We start from the raw sequence: 20008 nt of genomic DNA, 5'->3' as shown, positions 1-20008 counted from the left end.
GAAACACTGGTGAGCAGCAGCCGCAGGCAGAAGCACAAAATGGGAAGAAATAACCTAAAAAAAACCAACCTGCAGTGGAAAGGTAGATAGATTTTCAAAAGATGTCCTAATTCCAACGACTGCTGCCCACAAGTGGACCGAGTGCCTCAGTGGTTCCATTTATACCCCTTTCAAGCCAGGCAGCGCAGGCGCAGTGGGGCTCAAGGGGAGGCGCAATGAGGCAGCACGTGCAGGCAGGAGAGCCGCAGTCGTGAGTACCCTAGATCCTTTTAGTCACCCTGAGGCCAGGCAACGCAGGCGCAGTGACTCCTAGGGGGAGGCGCAGTTAGGCAGCACGTGCACACAGGAGTGCAGTTGCACGCGGAAGAAGGCTGCGCAAGACGATGACTGCAGGAACTACGTAGTCGTCAGCATTGCAGTGGAAAGGTAGATAGATTTTGAAAAGATGTCCTAATTTCAGTGACTGCTACTCACAAGTGGACCGAGTGCCTCAGTGGTTCCTTTTATACCACTTTGAAGCCAGGCAGCGCAGGCACAGTGGATCGCTATGGGGTCATGACCACCGCCTTTGTCATGATCGTGGCGAATGCCTGCCGTTGATCTGACGGCGAGCTGTATATGTTTAAAATAAAGACGCTCTTCTTAAGCCAATTGTAAGGGATAATTTCGACCATAATGATCTGCGCCCTGGTTTCGCCAAGTTGTAATTTGTGTAGTTGAAAGGAGCACCTCCGTCCAACCAAGCTTGCGCAGCCCCGCTTTCCCTCCTTCCGAATCAATACGACCCGGTATCCTGGGAAGGTGGACGCGTCATCGAGAGTTTCTTGTAACAGAATTGTGTGCGGTTTGATCGCTTGTGCCGAAACCAATTGCTGCAGCGGAGCTTTGCGCCGCTGGAAAGTGGCACAGTTCCCCTGCCACACAACCACCTTATTGGAATTGACCGCCATGGTGATTGCCTTGGATTGGCCATTCCACCCTCTTGTTGACGGGGGCGGCGCTTGCGGGTAAAGGTGCCCGATGGGGCTCTCTCGAAGGCTGTCGAGCCGTAGCTAACGTGGTCTGTGCACTTTCCAGGGATGCCATCCTTTCAAGGAGGGCAGTCACGCTTTCAACGAGCTGCTGGATTGCCCTCTGCATGCTTTCTAAGTCTGGTATTGGACTCGGTCTCCATAAGCTCAGAGACCCCATCTGGGGGCGTGACCGTACGTTTACCCGAGTGCGCCTGTGGCTCCCCTGATGGGGGCACCTGTTGCTTTTCGGCTCGCGAGGGGTAAGACTTACGGAGCGACTCAAAGTCATCTGCATTTCTGCTTTGAGTCGAGCGTTCTCTTGCATCAGTTGAGCGACTGTGGGATCAACTTTATGCTGCGGCAATGCTACCTGCGTTTTCTTTGGAGCCGACGCCGTCTGCTTCGGCTTGACACGATCGGCTTAGCTTGGCGTTTCCTGGATCCGAACCGCGGGAGGCAGAGCACCCTCGGGGACGAAAGCGCCCTCTGGAGAGGCTACGTTGTCGATCAGTTGGCGTGACGGAGTGCTCTCTCCTGGGGGTTCCCGCCACGCTGGAGTCACGTGGCCGGTTCTCCTTGACCAGATGTTGCTGCTGGTGATTGTTCCTGGCGCGCTTGCGGGGCCGTCGGCGTCTACGTACGACGTATGGGACTTGAAAGCGCTGCTTACACTTTTTGTCCGCCGTAAGACGCTGGCCTCTGCAGAGGACGCATCTCGGCGTACACTGGTGGTCGTCGGGTGGGGTGGTTAGTCCACAGCCCCGGCAATCCTTATTGGTGGGGTTGGGGAAGACGTCTGAACGATGTGCCAAGCCACCACACGCGTAGCACACTTCGGTTTGGCGTTTGTAGAACGTGCAGCGCAGAAGGTTAATCCCACACATTACATAGGCACTTTCATGCCGTCGAAGAGTACGACTACTGTGGTGTTTTTAATTCGTTTGATTTCCAGAGCCTTCGGGTTACAACGGTTGACGATCATGCGCTGTAGTTGGGCCTCGCTGATATCTGCCTCGACCCCTCGTATGACCCCTTAGCAAGTGTTTTCTGGGGCCGCGATGGGGCCGCAGGACCCTAGGGATTTACTATTTAAAACGTATATTAGGTCCACGCTGGAATATGCTTGTACTGTATGGGACACAAACAGACACCGACAGACAAAAAATAGAAAGAATCCAGAACTCAGCGGCCCGCTATGTTTCTGGGAATTATAGTAAATACATTAGTGTGGCCGGGATAAAACAGGAATCAGAATGGGGACCCCTTGAAGTAAGGAGAAAACTAAGGCTTAAATTTTTTCATAATATACACTACAATAGGGTTGCTATTGCTAGGTAGAAGTACATTTTTCATCTATACTACAGATCCGAGCGGGTTGATCATAACCATAAAGTGCGCGAATTCAGATCAAGAGCCGATATGTTCAAGATGTCGTTTTTTCCTCACACTGTTCGAGAATGGAATGCTTTATCTTAATTTCTTGTTAATATTACTGACAATGAAGTATTTGCATTGTCATTGTGACTGCCTGTGTAATGTACAACCCCCCCCCCCCCCCCCCTGTAATGCCATGTGACGCTGCGGGTAAATAAATAAATAAATAAATAAATAAACAAAAAGCGGCCGTGAATGGAAAGCACAGGACTTGCAGCCTCGAGTACGCAGCGAACAATACGTGTGACGTGCTCATTAAAAGGTGAGGAAGCGGTAAGGTCAACGCGAGACGACGTCGCAGACATGTTAGGGAGCCGGGAGAACTGTGGAATGACTCGGCGGCTTTTGGCGAGCTAAACGCGGCGGCACTCCTTGACGATGGCGTCGATGGTGGACATATTGTTGAAGACCAAGTTGGAGGCGTTGTCCACGATCACTTCAAGTACGTGGCCGAGTTTGTATACCTCGGCCATTTTCTCGTCGACTTTACCGCAAAGAGCGAGCACGTCTTGTATGTACGAGACATACGATCCAGTAGAAGACTGAACGTGGGTAGCAAGCTCTTTTCTAGCAGCCACCTGCCGACCGGTGAGATTTCCAGAGAGGTAGACGAGCTTCTGCTTGAGAGCATCCCATCTAGAGATCTCGTCCTCGTGTGTCCGGAAACAGACACGAGGAATTCCGCCCAAGCAGAATAGGACATTGGCAAGCATAATGGTAGGGTCCCAGCGGTTGTTTTGGCTAACACGCTCATACAGGTTGAGCCAGTCCTCAACGTTGACTTTATCTTGGCCGGAGGGTGTGCCTTGATCGCGGGCATTGGTAGCCGTAACGTACGTTGTTGTCGGGGTCGCAGGGGTAGGAGACGAGGTGTCGTCACCGGGAGCCATGGGGGAAAGCAGGACGGCGCGGCCTCTGCGGAGCTCCGTGGCGAGGACGGGGAACAGCACACTCCACCTCAATGTTACGCGAAGGACGAGTCAGTAAGACGAGCAACTATGTAAGGTTATATTTGCAATAGCGGTTGCACCGCTGACCGGTTAGATTAACAGCGCGAGCCCAGTTCGTTCTGCGTCCTCTTTTCTCGAGTGCCTGATGGCGCCCACGCGCCTCGTTCAAACAATAAAATAGCACACGTGTGTGACAACATATATACATATATATATATATATATATATATATATATATATATATATATATATATATATATATATATATATATATATATATATATATATATATATATATATATATATATGATGACATTTCGTGCCTTCTTCAGCAGCCGTTACTGTGTTGTGAGAGCTTCGGGTGTTTTTCTTTATTCACAAGTTTTTACACATTAGGAAAGTTAATTGCCCAATTTTATTATGAAATGAGTTCCTGTGCGGTGGCTTTCAACACAACTAAAATTATTGCTGTTATAACACTAGCTAACGTCCGCCGTTCGTCGTAAGACTTGTCAAAATAAGCTGGTTTTCGATGCGGCAACCTTGTGCGAATGAGTCACAGGCAGGCGTCTCGAGAGACCATGGCACTATTGTTGGGGCAGTTGAAGGCGCGCCCGAACCCGGGCACTTCCCGCAGCGGCAGGTTACAGCGCACGTTAAGCGGCAGCGAGCCAGTCACGCCACGCGGAAGCACGACGCCGCACAGCTGGAGGCAGTAAGCAGCGAAGAAGAGCCGCTCCGCGTCGTAGACTGCTCCGGAGTACTCGTCGATGCCGAGGGACGGCCTACTCTCGAAGAGCGGGATCTGCTTGCCCGAGGAGTGACCGCTGTTGGATCCTGCGTCTTTCTCGGCGCGTTTACGATATGCAGAGTGGGCCATTCGGAGCCCGACTGTATGCGCTAAGACCTGCAGGAAAAAAAGAGACAATAATTTAGAAATGATTTACGATGGATCTTACTATGTAATGTCCACGAACATTCTACAGTAATGAAATATAGAAAAGAGAGAACTGGTACTTCCGTAATCGAGAGCAGACGTAGGCATGAAATGGCAACCGGAAAAGCTGATTGCTTGGAGACGACAATAGCCACATTCTTAAAAGGGGTGTAGTGCGTGTTCGCAACGGCACACCCCACCCCACCACACCGCACCAGGCCATACTGTGCATTTGTTTATGTGGACGCTGCCCAGCTAGAAGAAGAAAACCGGCTGAAGGCGGCACGAGAGGCAGCGAAAGACGCCAAGGAGACCAAGCACACTGCCCAGCTAGAAGAAGAAAAGCGCTCAAAGGAGGCGTGACCAAACGTCTCAGCAAACCTCGTTTCTTGCTCCGTGATCTCGACGCAAGAGGTCACGTGTTGGACCACCACTGAGCAAACGAATGGCTTCACGGAGCGTGCGCTTGCCAAGGCTGGGTCCGTGACGTAATGCTATTTCCTAACTTTTGCTTCCTACATAAACGCAAAGTAGCGCTTCCAGACGCGTCCGGTATCACGCCACAAAGCAGCTCAGCGAGCACAGTAGATCCGCAGCAAATTTCACTTCCCAGAAGTGAAGTGTATGGTGCCCAGTATCTGGCTTTTGAATGTCGCTATTGGAAATGGCAAATAAAACTTCAGCGTACTAGAAGTTGCAGCTTGAGTGATATTGTGAACAAAAATTAGGATGAACTTGTAAGCAATAATTTTTCTAACTTGTTCGGCAGTAACTAGCGTATGTAATGTGGTCCTGTGCAAAAGGTGGGGGAGGATCTCGTTTTATTCTCGCGACTTGCCCGGATGTTCTCGTTTGAGTACCCGGATAACGGCTCTGGCTTTTGGCTCAAGGTCACTTGAAGGTCGTTGAGAACGGGAGCTAATCAAATCAAATCATATTTTATTCTCCAGCAAGTATTTGGGTGGTCACCTGGGCTAACAGCTCTACGAACAGCTTGACGAAGGCCCAGGTGACCATCCAAAGGCATTTAATGCTTAAATAAACAAAACACAGGCACACTACAAACTCGCAAGCAATGGCCAACGTTTTGCTGGTATGCACACCAGGCCACGAGTCCCTCCGCGGAAATCATCGCGTGCGTGCTGTTTCCCGAGCTCGTGTAATCCGAGCGCCTCAGAAAGTGTACACTAGACCATCCTTCGAGCCAGCGCCCCTGAAGTATAACGTCATGCTGCAACACCACCGACTCCGTCGCCGAACCTATCTGCCCTAGCACAAGTATTTCACGTGAGAATAAGCAGTAGCGTGCAGACAACTGCAGACAGACATGTGTCAACCCTTGGGCCTACTACACGCTATACATCCCACACTTTACTCGAACAAATGCCCCTTAGGTAAAAATTACGCATCCCTTTGTCACGTTACTTGGGCATAATAATATATGGGGTTTTACGTGCCAAAACCACTTTATGATTATGAGGCACGCCGTAGTGGGGGACTCCGGAAATTTTGACCACCTGGGGTTCTTTAACGTGCACCTAAATCTAAGTACACGGGTGTTTTCGCATTTCGCCCCCATCGAAATGCGGCCGCCGTGGCCTGGATTCGATCCCGCGACCTCGTGCTCAGCAGCCTAACACCATAGCCACTGAGCAACCACGGCGGGTGTTACTTGGGCATGCTCCAACGCACAAGCAGACCCAAAGATCCCTAAACCTGCAACACGGCAGTGGGAGGCCGTGTTCACCAACTCAGGCCCGAACGACCAGCGACTGATACAATGGGCTCAAAGCATAGCAAAGACCACGGGAACCCCGGGCTGAAGGCCGTTCCCCGCACAGGCCCAACACATCTCTGAATAAATAAATGTGATTTGTTCCTTCCACTCCTCACCTTCAGAGCCATAGAAGTGTGTAGAGTTGTAGCTTGACGCAAGGAATTGTCAGTTAAATTACACCGCTATAGATAGCGCTTGTACTTATGTTTATAGTTCTCCCTGCAAATGTCTCTGCAGGCGGACACTCGCTAAGTGTACAAACACCATTCAAACAAGCCTTTACGTCACAAGATACTTGGCCCATTTGAGCATTGTCATGGAAGCTGTACAGTAGTGAGTATACACTGTAGATTACTCTGATCATTATCTGAGGTATCGCAGAAGAAACCCTAAGAAAACTGGATTTTTCTAGTGCCATAGCCTTTTCAGGTTGGCGCAATATCAGCGACATGCGCCAACCAGAACCAGAAAGAGGAGCCAATAAAAACTACCACCTTAAAGGGAAGCTGAAAGGTTTTCCAGAAAAAATGAGTGAACATCTGTACATAATGGTTTTCAACCCTCCGAATTCGAATATCGTATCCAAATTGAGCGAAAGAAAGCGCAAATATATTTTATTTTGACGAAAAGTGCAGCAGCGGACACGCCCAGCTCGTGCGTCTCGTTTCCGCCTGTGACGTCAACTCTGCGTCGTGACGTCAACTCTGCCGCTGCCGACCGCTGCCGCTACACATGAAGCGCGGTGCCAGGTAGTTTGGTGCTGTTTTCTGAGACGGTAATGGAAAATTTAGAGAGACTGCGTCTTTCTGAGGAGTTCGGCGTTACTCCCTACATGTACGAGCCGATTGCGAAGAGCCGGCCTCTCGAAGAAGCAAACGATGCTGGTGCGAGCAGTGCTTTAGACGCGAACGAAAGCAAAGCCTTGTGATCTCCTCGTGTTGGAAATGCTCTTTAGTGAGTGTGTTTTTTCCAAAGCGATCTAGTGATCTCGGCGATCTTTCGGTGATCTAGTGAGCTAGTTTCCGGTCAAACAACTGTAGTGTTGTGTTCCTGCATGCCTCCTCGTGGAACGTAAGCGGGGATGCGATCGTCGGCATTTGTGCGCTGTCCAAAGCTGTCGGCAATCTACAAAGACGGTTTAAACGCGCGAAAAGCTTCCCGGTTCATGCGGTACGTGTAGCGACCTTCATCTGTTGACTACCACTCACGTTGACTACCACTCACGTTGATTACCACTCACGTTGACTACCACGCACGTTGACTACCACGCACGTTGACTACCACTCTACATACACGCAGACGCACCAACAAAGGAATGCAGGGTCGATCGAAGCAGATACACGATGGCACGCACGCAGAAACAAGCGCGGTCAGGCACGGTCGCGGACGCTGCGAAGGAACGAAGCAGAGTTGACGTCACAACACCGCGGTTTCCGGTCTCCGCTCCGCTCGCTCACTCAAAGGGGGGCGGAGCTACAGCGCAATTTCATCCGACGATTACGTCGCTCCTAATTGAAAAAAAAAAACCCAAATTTTACCGACATGGTTTATAAGGTTCCCGCATCCGTATATGAGCGTCTTATTGAATTCGACAGACTCTTCAGCTTCCCTTTAAGAAAAAAATCCTGGATATTCGGCAAACCATATAGTTGCCTCGGTGAGTACTTCTAGAGATTTATGCTGGTAATAACGAATAAAATAAAGGAATTAAAATTAGCATTTAATTATTTCTGGTAAATCTTATTTGCGTATGCGGCATTGTTATCTGCAGCAACACCATCTGTTGTAAGCGTGCTTTTAGCTGGTACCTGCATCTAGCGAATAGCACCTTAAAGGGGTCCTGAACGACCCCTATAGAGTTTGGTGAAAAAACAAATCCCGCGGATAGCATACGCTGCCGTGAATCTCTCAGCCAAATTTCGCAGTCGTGTGCGACGCGTGGAGTTCGCAAGGGGAGAGCGCAGTCATCTTTTTCACAAGTACTCTCTTTTCAACAGAAGCCTGCTCAGTCTGTTCTGGCTGCTATATATCGTCATATAGGAGATTTCCCATACAGGGCTCCTATTGGCTAATTTCTGATATCAATCAAGAAGGGTGCTCAAATCGGTGCGCTTCTTCCTACTGCTAAGGCGCGGATATAGCCCGACATTTGCAGCGAGCCTGGCAGCAGCCGACGACGTCGAATACGTCATGCCGGCCACGCCAGGATCGCCGAATATTGGCAGCTTTTGGCGCGATCCGAGATTTTCTTTCGGAGCGGGGCGCGTTCAATCGCTGCAACGTCACAAAGTGGGCGGCCCGCAACATTTGTGAGAACGGGAGGGAGAGAGAAGCCAATCGGCAAGCGGTGAACTCCGCGGAACTAGAAGTGCCTCTTTCGTCGTCTGCTTAGGTGCAATATATTACAAAACTAAATGTTTCTCGTTTTTTAATGAATTATTTATTTATATGGAAAATGTACTTTTTCTTCATAATGTCATTCTGAAATACGCATGAATACTACAATTTATTAGCATTAGTTTTTCTGCATGGACGCTAGGGGGGGGGAGTCGCGCACAGCCAAAAAGAAAAAAAATAATGCGACGGGAACAGTGACGTACTTTTCTAGCTCCAAACTCTTCAACATTGCTGCTGAAGGACGCCGTGACGCGTTCCTAGGCAAGATTATCGACCGTCTCATCTCCCAGGCTCCTGATGCCTCTCTCAGCCTCTTTGTGCTACACGATGACACTACATCGTCGCAGTTCGCTTTGTGATGGTGCTGACCTCTTGTGATTCCAGCATATCTCCGCTCGACTGGTCTCTCCCAGCTTCATGATGCGCCAACAGCGGGGCACCTCGGCGTTTCGCGTACACATACGATTACGCATGCCATCGGTTCTATTGGCCAGGCATGTCCCGCAGAGCGCTTCGCGACGTGACCTCTTGTGACGTTTGTGAGCGCCGGAAAGAACCGCTACTCCAGCCTGCTGGCAATCTCCAGCGTGTCGGCGTTCCACATGAGCCATTCCATCGCGTCGGCTTCGACTTACTTGGCCCGTTTCCTCTGTCAATCTCGGGAAACAGATGGGTCGTTGTCCGTACAGACTATGCAACGTGATTCGCGATCACCCATGCTCTTCCAACCAGCTGTGCGACCGATGTTGTGAACTTACTCCATGACATCATTCTCCAACATGGGGCACCTCGGCAACTCTTAACCGACAGGGGTAGACAAGTGTCTTTCGATAGCGATCGAGGACATTCTACTGTCCTTCGCGAGGCCACACAAACTAACCATGGCCTACTATCCACAGATGAATAGCTTGACGGAGCGACTGAACCGAACAATTACCGACTTGCTGCCAATGTATGTGTCCGCAGACCACCAGGACTGGGACACTGCGTTGCTTTTTGTGGCATTCGCTTATAATACCTCAAGACACGAGACTTCTGGTTATTTGCCTTTCTTTCTCTTATTCGGCCGAAAGTCTACGTTGCCCACAGCCACGCTGGAGCCTTCTTCCGCGTGCCCTCTACCGAGTATGCTCGACAGGCTGATCATGCGCATCACGTTGCCCGCGCTCGATTCAGCGAGTCGAAGATCCAACAGAAATTGCAATACAATAGCCATCACCAGGACTACTCACTTTTCCCCTGAGTCTCTTGTCCTTCTCTGGTATCCAGCGGCCGTGTGAGGCTTTCTAGATAGCTGCTGTTCCTGTACACCAGCCCATATCGAGTGTGGCGCCAAATGACTGACGTAACGTACGAAATTGCTCCGCTGTCTTCGTCCCCATCGCGTAAACCTCTGACATCGTGCATGTCGCCCGCCTTAAGCCATATCATGTCCCAGACACTGATTAAACATGCGTGTGCGGCGAACCTTTTGCGTGCCGTCGCATTTCCGATGCACCGAATCGGTGCTTTCAGCGTCGGAGGGTATTGTTACGGGCCACCTGTCTTGCGGCCGAGCTGTGCCCCGGCCCACCATCTTTGTTGTTGTGGCACCACCCGCTGCCATTGTGTAACTATTGTACATAAACCCTTTTTGACATCTGCCCGTAACAACACACACACACACATACACACAGATATATATATATATATATATATATATATATATATATATATATATATATATATATATATATATATATATATATATATATATATATATATATATATATATATATATATATAAATATTGTAAGCATTTATTCGGACTTCATCGTCATCTGTGCAAAGTCATCATCAATCATCGGCTCGTGTTCGTTTTTGCGTCGGCGCCATTTTTCCTTCTTGGAATAAAGCGTCGTGTCAACCGTGGTATTTCAAGTGGTGGAGGCGCTTTAAGATCCCTTCGACCTCAATCCACTTCAAGATCTCTCCTGGAGCTACGTTCGGGACGCCGCTTACGCCAAGAGGCCGCCATGTCGCAAGACCAGACCGCAGCATCCACCATCTCGGTTCCAGTGCCAGCCACCCCCACTCCCAGCCCTGCCAACAACCGGTATCGCGACCCTGAAATCTTCTCTGGCTTGCCTGGTGAGGACGTTGAAGACTGGCTCGACAACTACGATCGTGTCAGCGACTACAACAACTGGAACGAGACATCGAAGTTAAACAACGTGCCATTTTACGTCTCTCAAGTAGCCAAGACCTGGTTCCTGAATCATGAGAGAGACTTCCGTGATTGGTCGTCTTTCAGGGAGCAGCTACGGCGGATTTTCGGCACACCGACGGTTCGTTCAGAAGTTGCGAAAAAGAGGCTGTCTGAGCGCGTCCAGCATTATGGCGAATCGTATACCTCGTACATTGAGGACATCCTCGCGCTTTGCCGCCGTGTCGACAGTGCCATGCCAGAACCTGATCGCGTGCGACACCTTCTTAAGGGTATCGGATCTACTGCCTTCAACGCACTCGCCGCTCAAAACCCATCGACGGTGTCGGACGTCGTCTCCGTCTGTCAGCGCCTCGACGCCCTGCAGTCCATCCGCTTGCAACCGGACTTTTCCGACAACCCCCTGGCGAACAGTATTGAGCTCCGGTCTATCATTCGAGCCATAATTCGTGAGGAATTGCAAGCGCATGGCTCAACCCCTTGCAGCAGCGCTCACGTCCAACCTGCTTCTACTGACCTGCGCGGTGTTATTAAGGAGGAATTGGCCTCCCTGCAGAACGCCCAGCATACCAACGCTTCTCCTTGCCCACAACCGGCTTCTTACGCCCAGATTGCTGCAATGCCAGCCGCGCCGTCTCCAATTACACCACCTGCGCCTGTTCACGATCACCTGGCACCTTTAGTCACCCGAGCTCCGAACCCACCTTACTACTCTGCCTGGCGTTCCTCGAGGCCTATCTGCTACTACTGCGGCTTTCGAGGACATATCTCCAGGTTTTGCCGACGCCGCCAGCAAGACGAACGTCGTGGTTACGCGGCCTTTTGAACGCGATGAGCCACCTCCTCGCGCTTACCGCACTTATGAAGATAATCCCCCCGTTCGCCGTTCTCCATCTCCGGCCGACTTCTCCAACACCGCACTCCACACCCGTGCCTCGAGACGCCGCTCTCCATCGCCGCTCCGACGTTCTGTTTCGCCACTTCGCCCTGTGTCCCAACTCCATGTCCAGCGACCGGAAAACTAACCAGTGCAGTTTTTGGAGGGAAAACTGCATCGCCGCGAAGTGCTCCAAGTCCTCCTGAACGTCCTTCGAACATGTTAGTGGTGTCTGTGGAGGGTGTGCCTTTGTTAGCTCTGATTGACACGGGAGCTACTATATCTGTTATGCGTGCGGACCTGTGCTCTCGTCTGCGGAAAGTGAAGACGCCTTATATTGGATCATCCCTGATTGGGGCTAATGGAGCAATCATTCGACCATCAGCCCAATGTACAGCACGCGTCTTCATTGATGGTATCTGTCATCACATTAAGTTCGCGATTTTATTCCCGTGCGCTCATGAACTAATTTTAGGTTGGGACTTTCTCTCGTCAGCGTCCGTTTTAATCTCTTGCCGTCAACGTGTAGTATATATGAGCGAGACAGTTCATTGCAGCGGGAGTCCCGATGAGCCACGACTGCGTTTTATCACTGCTGCCGATTCTGTACTGCCTCCCGGCCACGAGCAAGTCATAAGTCTCTCTTCTACGGACATCACCAATGGCGACGTGTTCATCACTCCTTACGGTCGCTGTCTTGCCCGTGGGATTGTCTTCGCTTCCTGCCTGGTGCGGTTCAAAGAAAACTCTGCGTTAATCATCGCTTTAAATGCGACCACTGAGACAATCCTCCTACCTCAAGGCTCCGCAGTGACCTGTTATGTGGATACCCAACCAGTCTCCCTGCTTCCTCTTGCTGCCTCGCAAGCTCTTCCTCAACCAGAAAAATCTGCTTCATCTGCCCTTACTTCCGTGATAAGCCCTGACCTTACTGCTGCTCAACATGAAGCGTTGCTAAAATTGCTTACGAAGCACCAGGCCTCCTTCGATATGGATACTTCGTCACTCGGGCAGACTTCCGTTGCCTTCCATCGTATCGACACCGATGGCCAGACTATTGTACGCCGTCGTGCCTACCGAGTCTCTTTGGCCGAACGCAAAATCATCGAGGAGAACGTCGCCGATATGCTGAAAAGAAACGTCATACGTCCCTCCGCCAGTGCTTGGTCATCACCCGTCGTTTTGGTGCAGAAGAAAGATGGATCGGTACGATTTTGTGTTGACTACCGTGCGCTAAACAAGATCACCCGTAAGGATGTATATCCGATGCCCCGTATCGATGACGCCCTTGATTCGTTGCAAGGCGCGCAATATTTCTCGAGCCTTGATCTTCGCTCCGGATATTGGCAAATCCCAATGCATGAAGCGGACAAAGAAAAGACCGCCTTTTCTACTCCGGATGGTCTTTTTGAGTTTAATGTAATGCCTTTCGGTCTCTGCAATGCTCCCGCCACATTTGAAAGAATGATCGACACGGTTCTTCACGGCCTCAAGTGGAAAACTTGTCTTTGTTACCTCGACGACATCGTCGTGTTTTCGTCGACTTTCACTGACCATCTGCAACGCTTAGACGAGGTGCTCACATGCCTTTCTAATGCCGCACTTCAACTAAACACGAGGATATGCCGTTTCGCTAGCACAACGATTAAAGTCCTGGGTCATCTCGTTAGCAAAGACGGCATCCAGCCCGATCCGGATAAAATTTCCGCGGTGCTCAACTTTCCCCGTCCAATTCGTGCAAAAGAACTGCGCAGCTTCGTTGGACTCGCCTCATACTTTCGACGTTTTATCCGGAACTTTGCCAGCATTGCCTCACCCCTCCACAAGCTCCTTACTAGTTCCAGTTCCTTCGATTGGAATGATCAGTGTGAAGCCGCGTTCCAAGAACTCAAGCGCGCACTAACATCCCCACCTGTTCTTTGTCATTTTGATGACAAGGCGCCCACATTAGTGCATACTGACGCTAGCGGTCACGGAATTGGTGCCGTACTGCTGCAGCGCGACCACGAATTTTGCGAAAAGGTTGTTGCCTATGCAAGCCGCACTCTCACTTCCGCGGAAAAGAAGTACTCTATAACCGAACAAGAGTGTTTGGCTGTTGTCTGGTCCATCCAGAAATTTCGTCCATACCTCCACGGTCGACATTTCACGGTTGTGACCGACCACCATGCCCTATGTTGGTTGTCGACGATCAAAAACTTGTCCGGGCGCCTTGGCCGCTGGATACTCCGATTACAAGCATATGATTTCAATGTCATATATAAGTCCGGACGGAAGCACCAAGATGCCGATGCTCTTTCACGATGCCCATTACCACCATCATCGGAGCACATCACATCACCTTGTCAAATTGGCCGCACGGAGGACGCTTCGTCTCTTACACCGATTTCTTCCTTGACTTCATCAAACTGCCTTTCAGTGCTTTCCACTCACCAGCGCGCCGATTCCTATTGCCAAAGTATCATCAATCGCCTTAGCGGTATTTCATCTCCACCTAATGCCAGGCTACGGAAACAACTCAAACTGTTCAAGTTTGAAGACGACGTGCTCTACCGGTACATTTTTCACCCGGAAGGCCATCGATGGGTTCCCGTTCTACCGCGCTCTCTTCGCGCTGCAGTTCTGCAGGCCTCACACGATGACCCTACGTCAGGCCACTTGGGTTACAACAAAACACACGAGCGCATACGCAGCCGATTCTATTGGCCAGGCCTTTCCACGAGCATAGCTAGATATGTTGCCTCGTGCACGCTTTGCCAACACCGTAAGCAACCTACTACTGCTCTAGTCGGGACCCTACAACCACTTCCTTGTCCAGCACAACCCTTCTCTGTCGTCGGCATTGACCTTTTCGGGCCACTCCCACCTACTCCAGATGGCAACCGATGGATCGTCACTGCTGTTGACCATTTGACCCGGTACGCTGAAACAGCCTCAATACGCTCAGGAGCTGCCTCAGAAGTAGCGGCCTTCTTCTTGCAGTCTGTCTACTTACGTCATGGGGCGCCTCACGTTCTTTTGAGCGACCGAGGCAAGACATTTCTTTCAAGCACTCTTAATCAAGTTCTGCAAGCGTCCAACACCGTGCACAAGACAACGTCTAGCTACCACCCTCAAACCAACGGCCTAACAGAGCGATTTCATCGCACGCTGTGTGACATGCTATCCATGTATATTCAACCTGATCATCGTAACTGGGATGCGATTCTCCCATTTGTAACATTTGCGTACAACACGTCTGTTCAACGGACCACCGGATACTCTCCGTTTTTCTTAGTATACGGCCGCCACCCAACCTCATCACTCGACGTTTCTTTCTTCACTGGCCCCGTCAACGCTTCACCATTCATTTGCGACCAGTTTGTGTCTCGTCTTGCCCAATGTCGTCGTCGCGCCCGTATGAACACTGCAGCCAGCCAAGACGATCGCAAACATCGTTACGATGCCTCTCATCGCGTCGTTTCCTACCGCCCTGGTGACGATGTGCTCCTATGGACCCCTGCGCGAACACCCGGTTTATGTGAGAAGCTTGAGTCTCGATATCTTGGCCCCTACAAAGTCATCGAGCAGACCTCGCCGGTGAACTATCGCGTTACACCTGTTGAGACCCCAACCGACCGACGCTGCCGCGGAACAGAGATCGTGCACGTTTCTCGCCTGAAGCCCTTTCATCTCCGTTCCACTGTCTAATGTGCGGCCAGGCTGGCCGCTTCCATCCGCGGGGGAAATTAGTGTAAGCATTTATGCGGACTTCATCTTCATCTGTACAAAGTCATCATCAATCATCGGCTCGTGTTCGTTTTTGCGTCGGCGCCATTTTTCCTTCTTGGAATAAAGCGTCGTGTCAACCATGGTATTTCAATATATATATATATATATATATTGACACGCCGACTTGTTTATCTTTCTCGGGTGAGCGCGTTTCCCCGTATAACAAATGTTACCGCCCAGAGAGGGACGCGCCCGCATATATCGGAAATTTCTCGAATGTTGTTGATGGTTCTGTTCTCCCCTAAGCTTGTGTAGTCTGATTACATGTGCGACGCAAATTCTGCACAAATTTCTGGAAGACACGCGAGCAACACCAATTACTCTTGAACCTTCGATGACTCGTACATAAACACCGACGCGATTGACCGGCAGATGAGGTTTCGACGATCGCCGACTGTGTTCGCCCTTATCGTTGTACAATAGGTGTAGCCTGTTCTTGTGGGCACAGGTTCGCCCAATAAAAGTTAGTTTCGTCGTCCAGATTACTGACACAAGTTGTCCCAGTATGAGGCAAGGGGGCAACGTAGTTCATTAGCACGCTGGGCTGGAAGGTCGGAAGCAATCATTTTTGTTAGTGCATTCAAGTCTGAAGGGACAGGGGGCGAAGCAAAAGTTGAAGACGAGGAGCTGTTACAAGTTAAAGCCGAAATGTTGTAGTCGCTGGCCGGAGTTATTTGCGCCAGGGATATTCCGCGCGGTTGTACTTGTATACAAAGTCCAAAGTTTACAAGTGGAAGGCAGGACGCGTTGTCCGAAATGGTGATGACTGTGTAAGGAAAAGTGACGTTATGCGAGAGCAGGACATCCGAATTAGGGGATACAAGGTAGTCACCGTCTGTTATAGGTGGAACGAGGGAGACACTTATGTAGGTAACGGCATGGTGTGGGACGCGAATATGCTCTGTGGAACATAGCCGTATCGGAGCACTACAGGGAGGGTCAATAGCAGCAGGTAGAGCGAGTTGCACAACACCAGCAGAACAGTCTATGAAAGCGGAATGTGTAGACAGAAAGTCAAGGCCCAGAATGAGGTCGTGAGGGCAGTGCTCTAGAACATAAAATAAAACAGAAGTATGATGTCCGGCGACACTCACGCGAGAAGGACACATGCCAATAACGGCTGGTGTTCCACCGTCGGCGACTTGGACCACAGGCGACGGGGCAGGAATAAGGACTTTCCTGAGACGATTCCGAAGCTGAGCATTCATCACAGATATGTGCGCGCCAGTGTCAATCAGAGCCGTAACAGGTAAAACATCGACGTTCACTTTAATGAGGTTCCGATGTGTGGGCAAGGTGAGAAGAGGATTTTTGCGTCGGGTCGGTTTGGCAGCATCCCCTCCAGGTGCTGCACCCGTTAGTTTTCTGGGAGGGTGCGCCGGAAGGAGCTAGGGGAGAGTGATCGGCGAGATGGGGGCGATCGGGAGAAGCGGCGACATGGCGAAGGAGAGCAGCTGGAGCGGGTAGGCAGAGAAGTGTTGCCAGAGTGTACTGGCTGCGTTTGCGGGGGGAACCGAGCAGCAGCATGAGGGCCGTGGAAGGGAAGGTAGGGCCAGGGGGTCGAAATCCATGAAGACTGGCAGTGACGTGAAATATGGCCGATACGGCCACAAGTGAAGCATATAGGCTTGTCGTCTGGAGTGCGCCATTCGGCCGCATTGCGATACCGCGTTGGGGCATTCAGGCTGCGGGTGCGTAGACAGTGCTGGAAGGAGTGTAGTCAGGTCAAATAAGTGAGCAGACGTTGGTCAAGCCAATGTTGGCCAATTTCTGGCACACGACGGACTGTATCAGTGAGACGGTCACCTGGCAATTGTCGGGGCAATGGGTTGGGGTTGTGAGAGGAGATGCGGCTTCTATTTCACGTCGGATGATATGCAGGACGTCATCCCAACAATCGGGCATGGGCGGACTGCGGAGGTCTTCGCAGGTGGGCGTAGCAGCCGTGTTGGGAAGGCGGGGAAATGGCTGGGCAATGCGGCGACTCTTGGCTTCTTCAAACCACCGGCATTCGGTAATGATGGCTTGCACAGTGGAATAATCCTTAAAGACAAGGAGATAGAAGGCATCATCTGCTATGCCCTTAATGACATGTGCAACCTTATCTGGTTCGGACATCTTCGGATCCACTCTGCGGCACAGTGCGAGCACGTCCTGGATGTAAGTGAGATAGGATTCTGTGCACGTCTGGACACGCGAAGCGAGGTCTTTTTGGGCGGCGCGCTTACGTCCAACAGGCTTGCCAAGCAAATCTTTGAGTTTCTGGTTACAGATGTCCCAGCTGGTAAGTTCCTCCTCGTGGGTCTGAAACCAGATGCGTGCCGTGCCCACGAGGTAAAATATCAGATTCGCGAGCATGATGGTCTGGTCCCAATGGTTGCTGGCGCTCACCCGCTCATATACTTGAATCCAGTCCTCAACATCAGTGTCGTCGGTACCAGAAAAGGTTCCTGGGTCGCGGGATTGTGCTAGAATGGCGGTGGGCGTGAGTGCCGACAGCACCCACGCCCACCGCCCACGTTCACCCACGCAACCTTCACCAAAAATGTTACGGTGTTAAAAACAGGCAGACGTGTATTTACAGATTATTTACAATAATTATATCAGCTGACAAGATGGTAGCCAGCACGCGAAGCGCAGAACATCGTCTTCTTCTGACGATGATTAAAACATCTTCTTCGTCAGCGTGTCACTATATATACACATATGTGTGTGTGTGTGTGTGTGTGTATGTGTGTGTGCGTGTGTGTGTGTGTGTGTGTGTGCGTGTGTGTGTGTGTGTGTGCGTGTGTGTGTGTGTGTGTGTGTGTGTGTGTGTGTGTGTGTGTGTGTGTGTGTGTGTGTGTGTGTGTGTGTGTGTGTGTGTGTGTGTGTGTGTGTGTGACGTTGAGATTTATTGGAATTGGGGACTTGGTGCTACTTCGGTGGATAGGCGTTCAGTTTGAAGGGCAAAGCAGCTGAAGTGTCAGGCACCCGTAGAAGTATCGCACGGTTGTACCGATGGTAGAAAGAAAGGCTCATCACTGTGAGCCGTAATGTGCGTTCATCACTGCTGCCAAATACACAGACCATGGCGCAGGAAGAGAGGCTAATCCTTGTGAGCCTAACCATACGTTCATAGGTGATGCCCGTTCCGTAGACCGTGGCGTAGTTGCCGATGAGCCCGCTGATGGGGATCGTACTGAGCGCGATGACCTACTGTGCCAATTGAATACTAGAGAAGCAGCTAATCCAATTGTAGACGGTTTGGCACAGTTATCAAGGGAGGACGTCGCGAAGGTAGCTCTTGCAGAAGAACCCATTAATGACCACGAATCGTTTGACAAAAGCACCATTGTGGAGTGCATTGGTCAGAAAAGTGCTATAAATCATAATGTAGGCTGGGCAATGCAGTTGTGGACAGCTCGCAGGAACGCGAGAAACATTGAGCAAATGAAAATGGCTGCATTGTCGCGATTTATCTCAAGCTCTGCGCTAGCGATGACAGGAACGATTTACCCGCAAATTATTCATACTGTGCGGTTGAGGTGGCAATCATGAACAACGATATCAGTGCCGATCAGCCGGAGATGAATGCGAGTGGAAGGCTCGCAAATCCACACCAGAAAGTGTGCTAAGAGAAGGAGGCGCCATAAAGTCAGGAATGCGGCAGAGAAGGTAACGCGGCCGAATAAAATGAATGGCGCTAAGCCCTGTGGGGAACGCAGTCAAAGATTTCGTAAGGCGTGTTTGTCATTTTGAATATTTCCAGCTATAGAGTGGTGTAGAGAGTGTCGGAGCCGCCCGACGAGGAAGAAAGGGCCGTTCGGCGCGAAGGTGCACATAATCCTGGGGGCAATTGCGTCTCACCTCGTCGGGTTCTTTTCGAGGTCTACTAGGCATGGCACAGAGAGCGAGGCGTTAACGCGACGCGAATTGGTCATACGTGGTAGTGAAGTCGCAGCGCGACGCCCAGAAAGCATGTTGCCAGTATCTCAAGTGTCGGGGGTCTGCAGTGAGGGGAAGGGCCTACGTGCCCTTTCTATTCCCTGGTAGAGAACAACAGCCTTCAGAACACGGCCACCCCGAGTACGGCTGAAGAATATACCGCAACCGCAGGCTCTTTGGAATAGAAAACGGCGATACAAGTTTTGTGGAAACAACAGTTTCTTTCTTTGTTTTTATTATTTGGGTAGACATTTGGAGAACTCCGAGACTAGAGATTGTTTCAATAAGCAAGTTTCGCGCTTTGTTTAAGTTTGCGCGCACAATATTTTGAAAATTTCTCTTCTGGATATGTCGTTCTCCTTTTAAGCAGATAGACTTCTTTTTTGTGTGAGGTACGTTTGGAACGTCTTGTCGAGGTTATTCGTTAGAAGCCTGTAGTGGCGCGCTTGAGTATGAGTTCAGTTTTCGCAAGTTTTCTCCAGCTGTTCCTATGACCACGAAACGCATTAGTTGGAGGAGCCGTTGTGTAAGTTAACATTTTAGAGCGCAGCTCTTTGGCGTCCGTTCCTGGGTTTCGCGTCGTCGTCGGCGTCGTCGTCGACGGCGTCGGCCTCGTAACCAGCTCGCCTCCGCCGCCGCGCTCCGCCGCCGCGCATGCGCCGCTGCTCCGCCGCCGCGCATGCGCGCTGTCGGCTCTCCGGGCGAGGGAGGATGATGGA

General features: G+C 50.8%; 1 protein-coding gene across 2 annotated transcripts in view; it reads right to left on the bottom strand.

Annotated features, from left to right (window-relative positions):
* Nucleotides 1-3789: 3789 nt before the first annotated feature.
* LOC135916261 (endothelin-converting enzyme-like 1) overlaps nucleotides 3790-20008 on the bottom strand; it is a 92304-nt gene continuing 76085 nt past the window's right edge. For both annotated transcript variants that reach the window (XM_065449584.2, XM_065449585.2), the window contains exon 9: nucleotides 3790-4304. In XM_065449584.2, coding sequence (XP_065305656.1) covers nucleotides 3954-4304 — 351 coding nt within the window. In that variant the 3' untranslated portion in view covers nucleotides 3790-3953. The remainder of the gene's footprint in view (nucleotides 4305-20008) is intronic.

The sequence above is a fragment of the Dermacentor albipictus genome, chromosome 6, assembly GCF_038994185.2.
Source record: "Dermacentor albipictus isolate Rhodes 1998 colony chromosome 6, USDA_Dalb.pri_finalv2, whole genome shotgun sequence".
Classification (NCBI taxonomy): domain Eukaryota; kingdom Metazoa; phylum Arthropoda; class Arachnida; order Ixodida; family Ixodidae; genus Dermacentor; species Dermacentor albipictus.
This window is presented reverse-complemented; position numbering and strand designations above follow the sequence as displayed.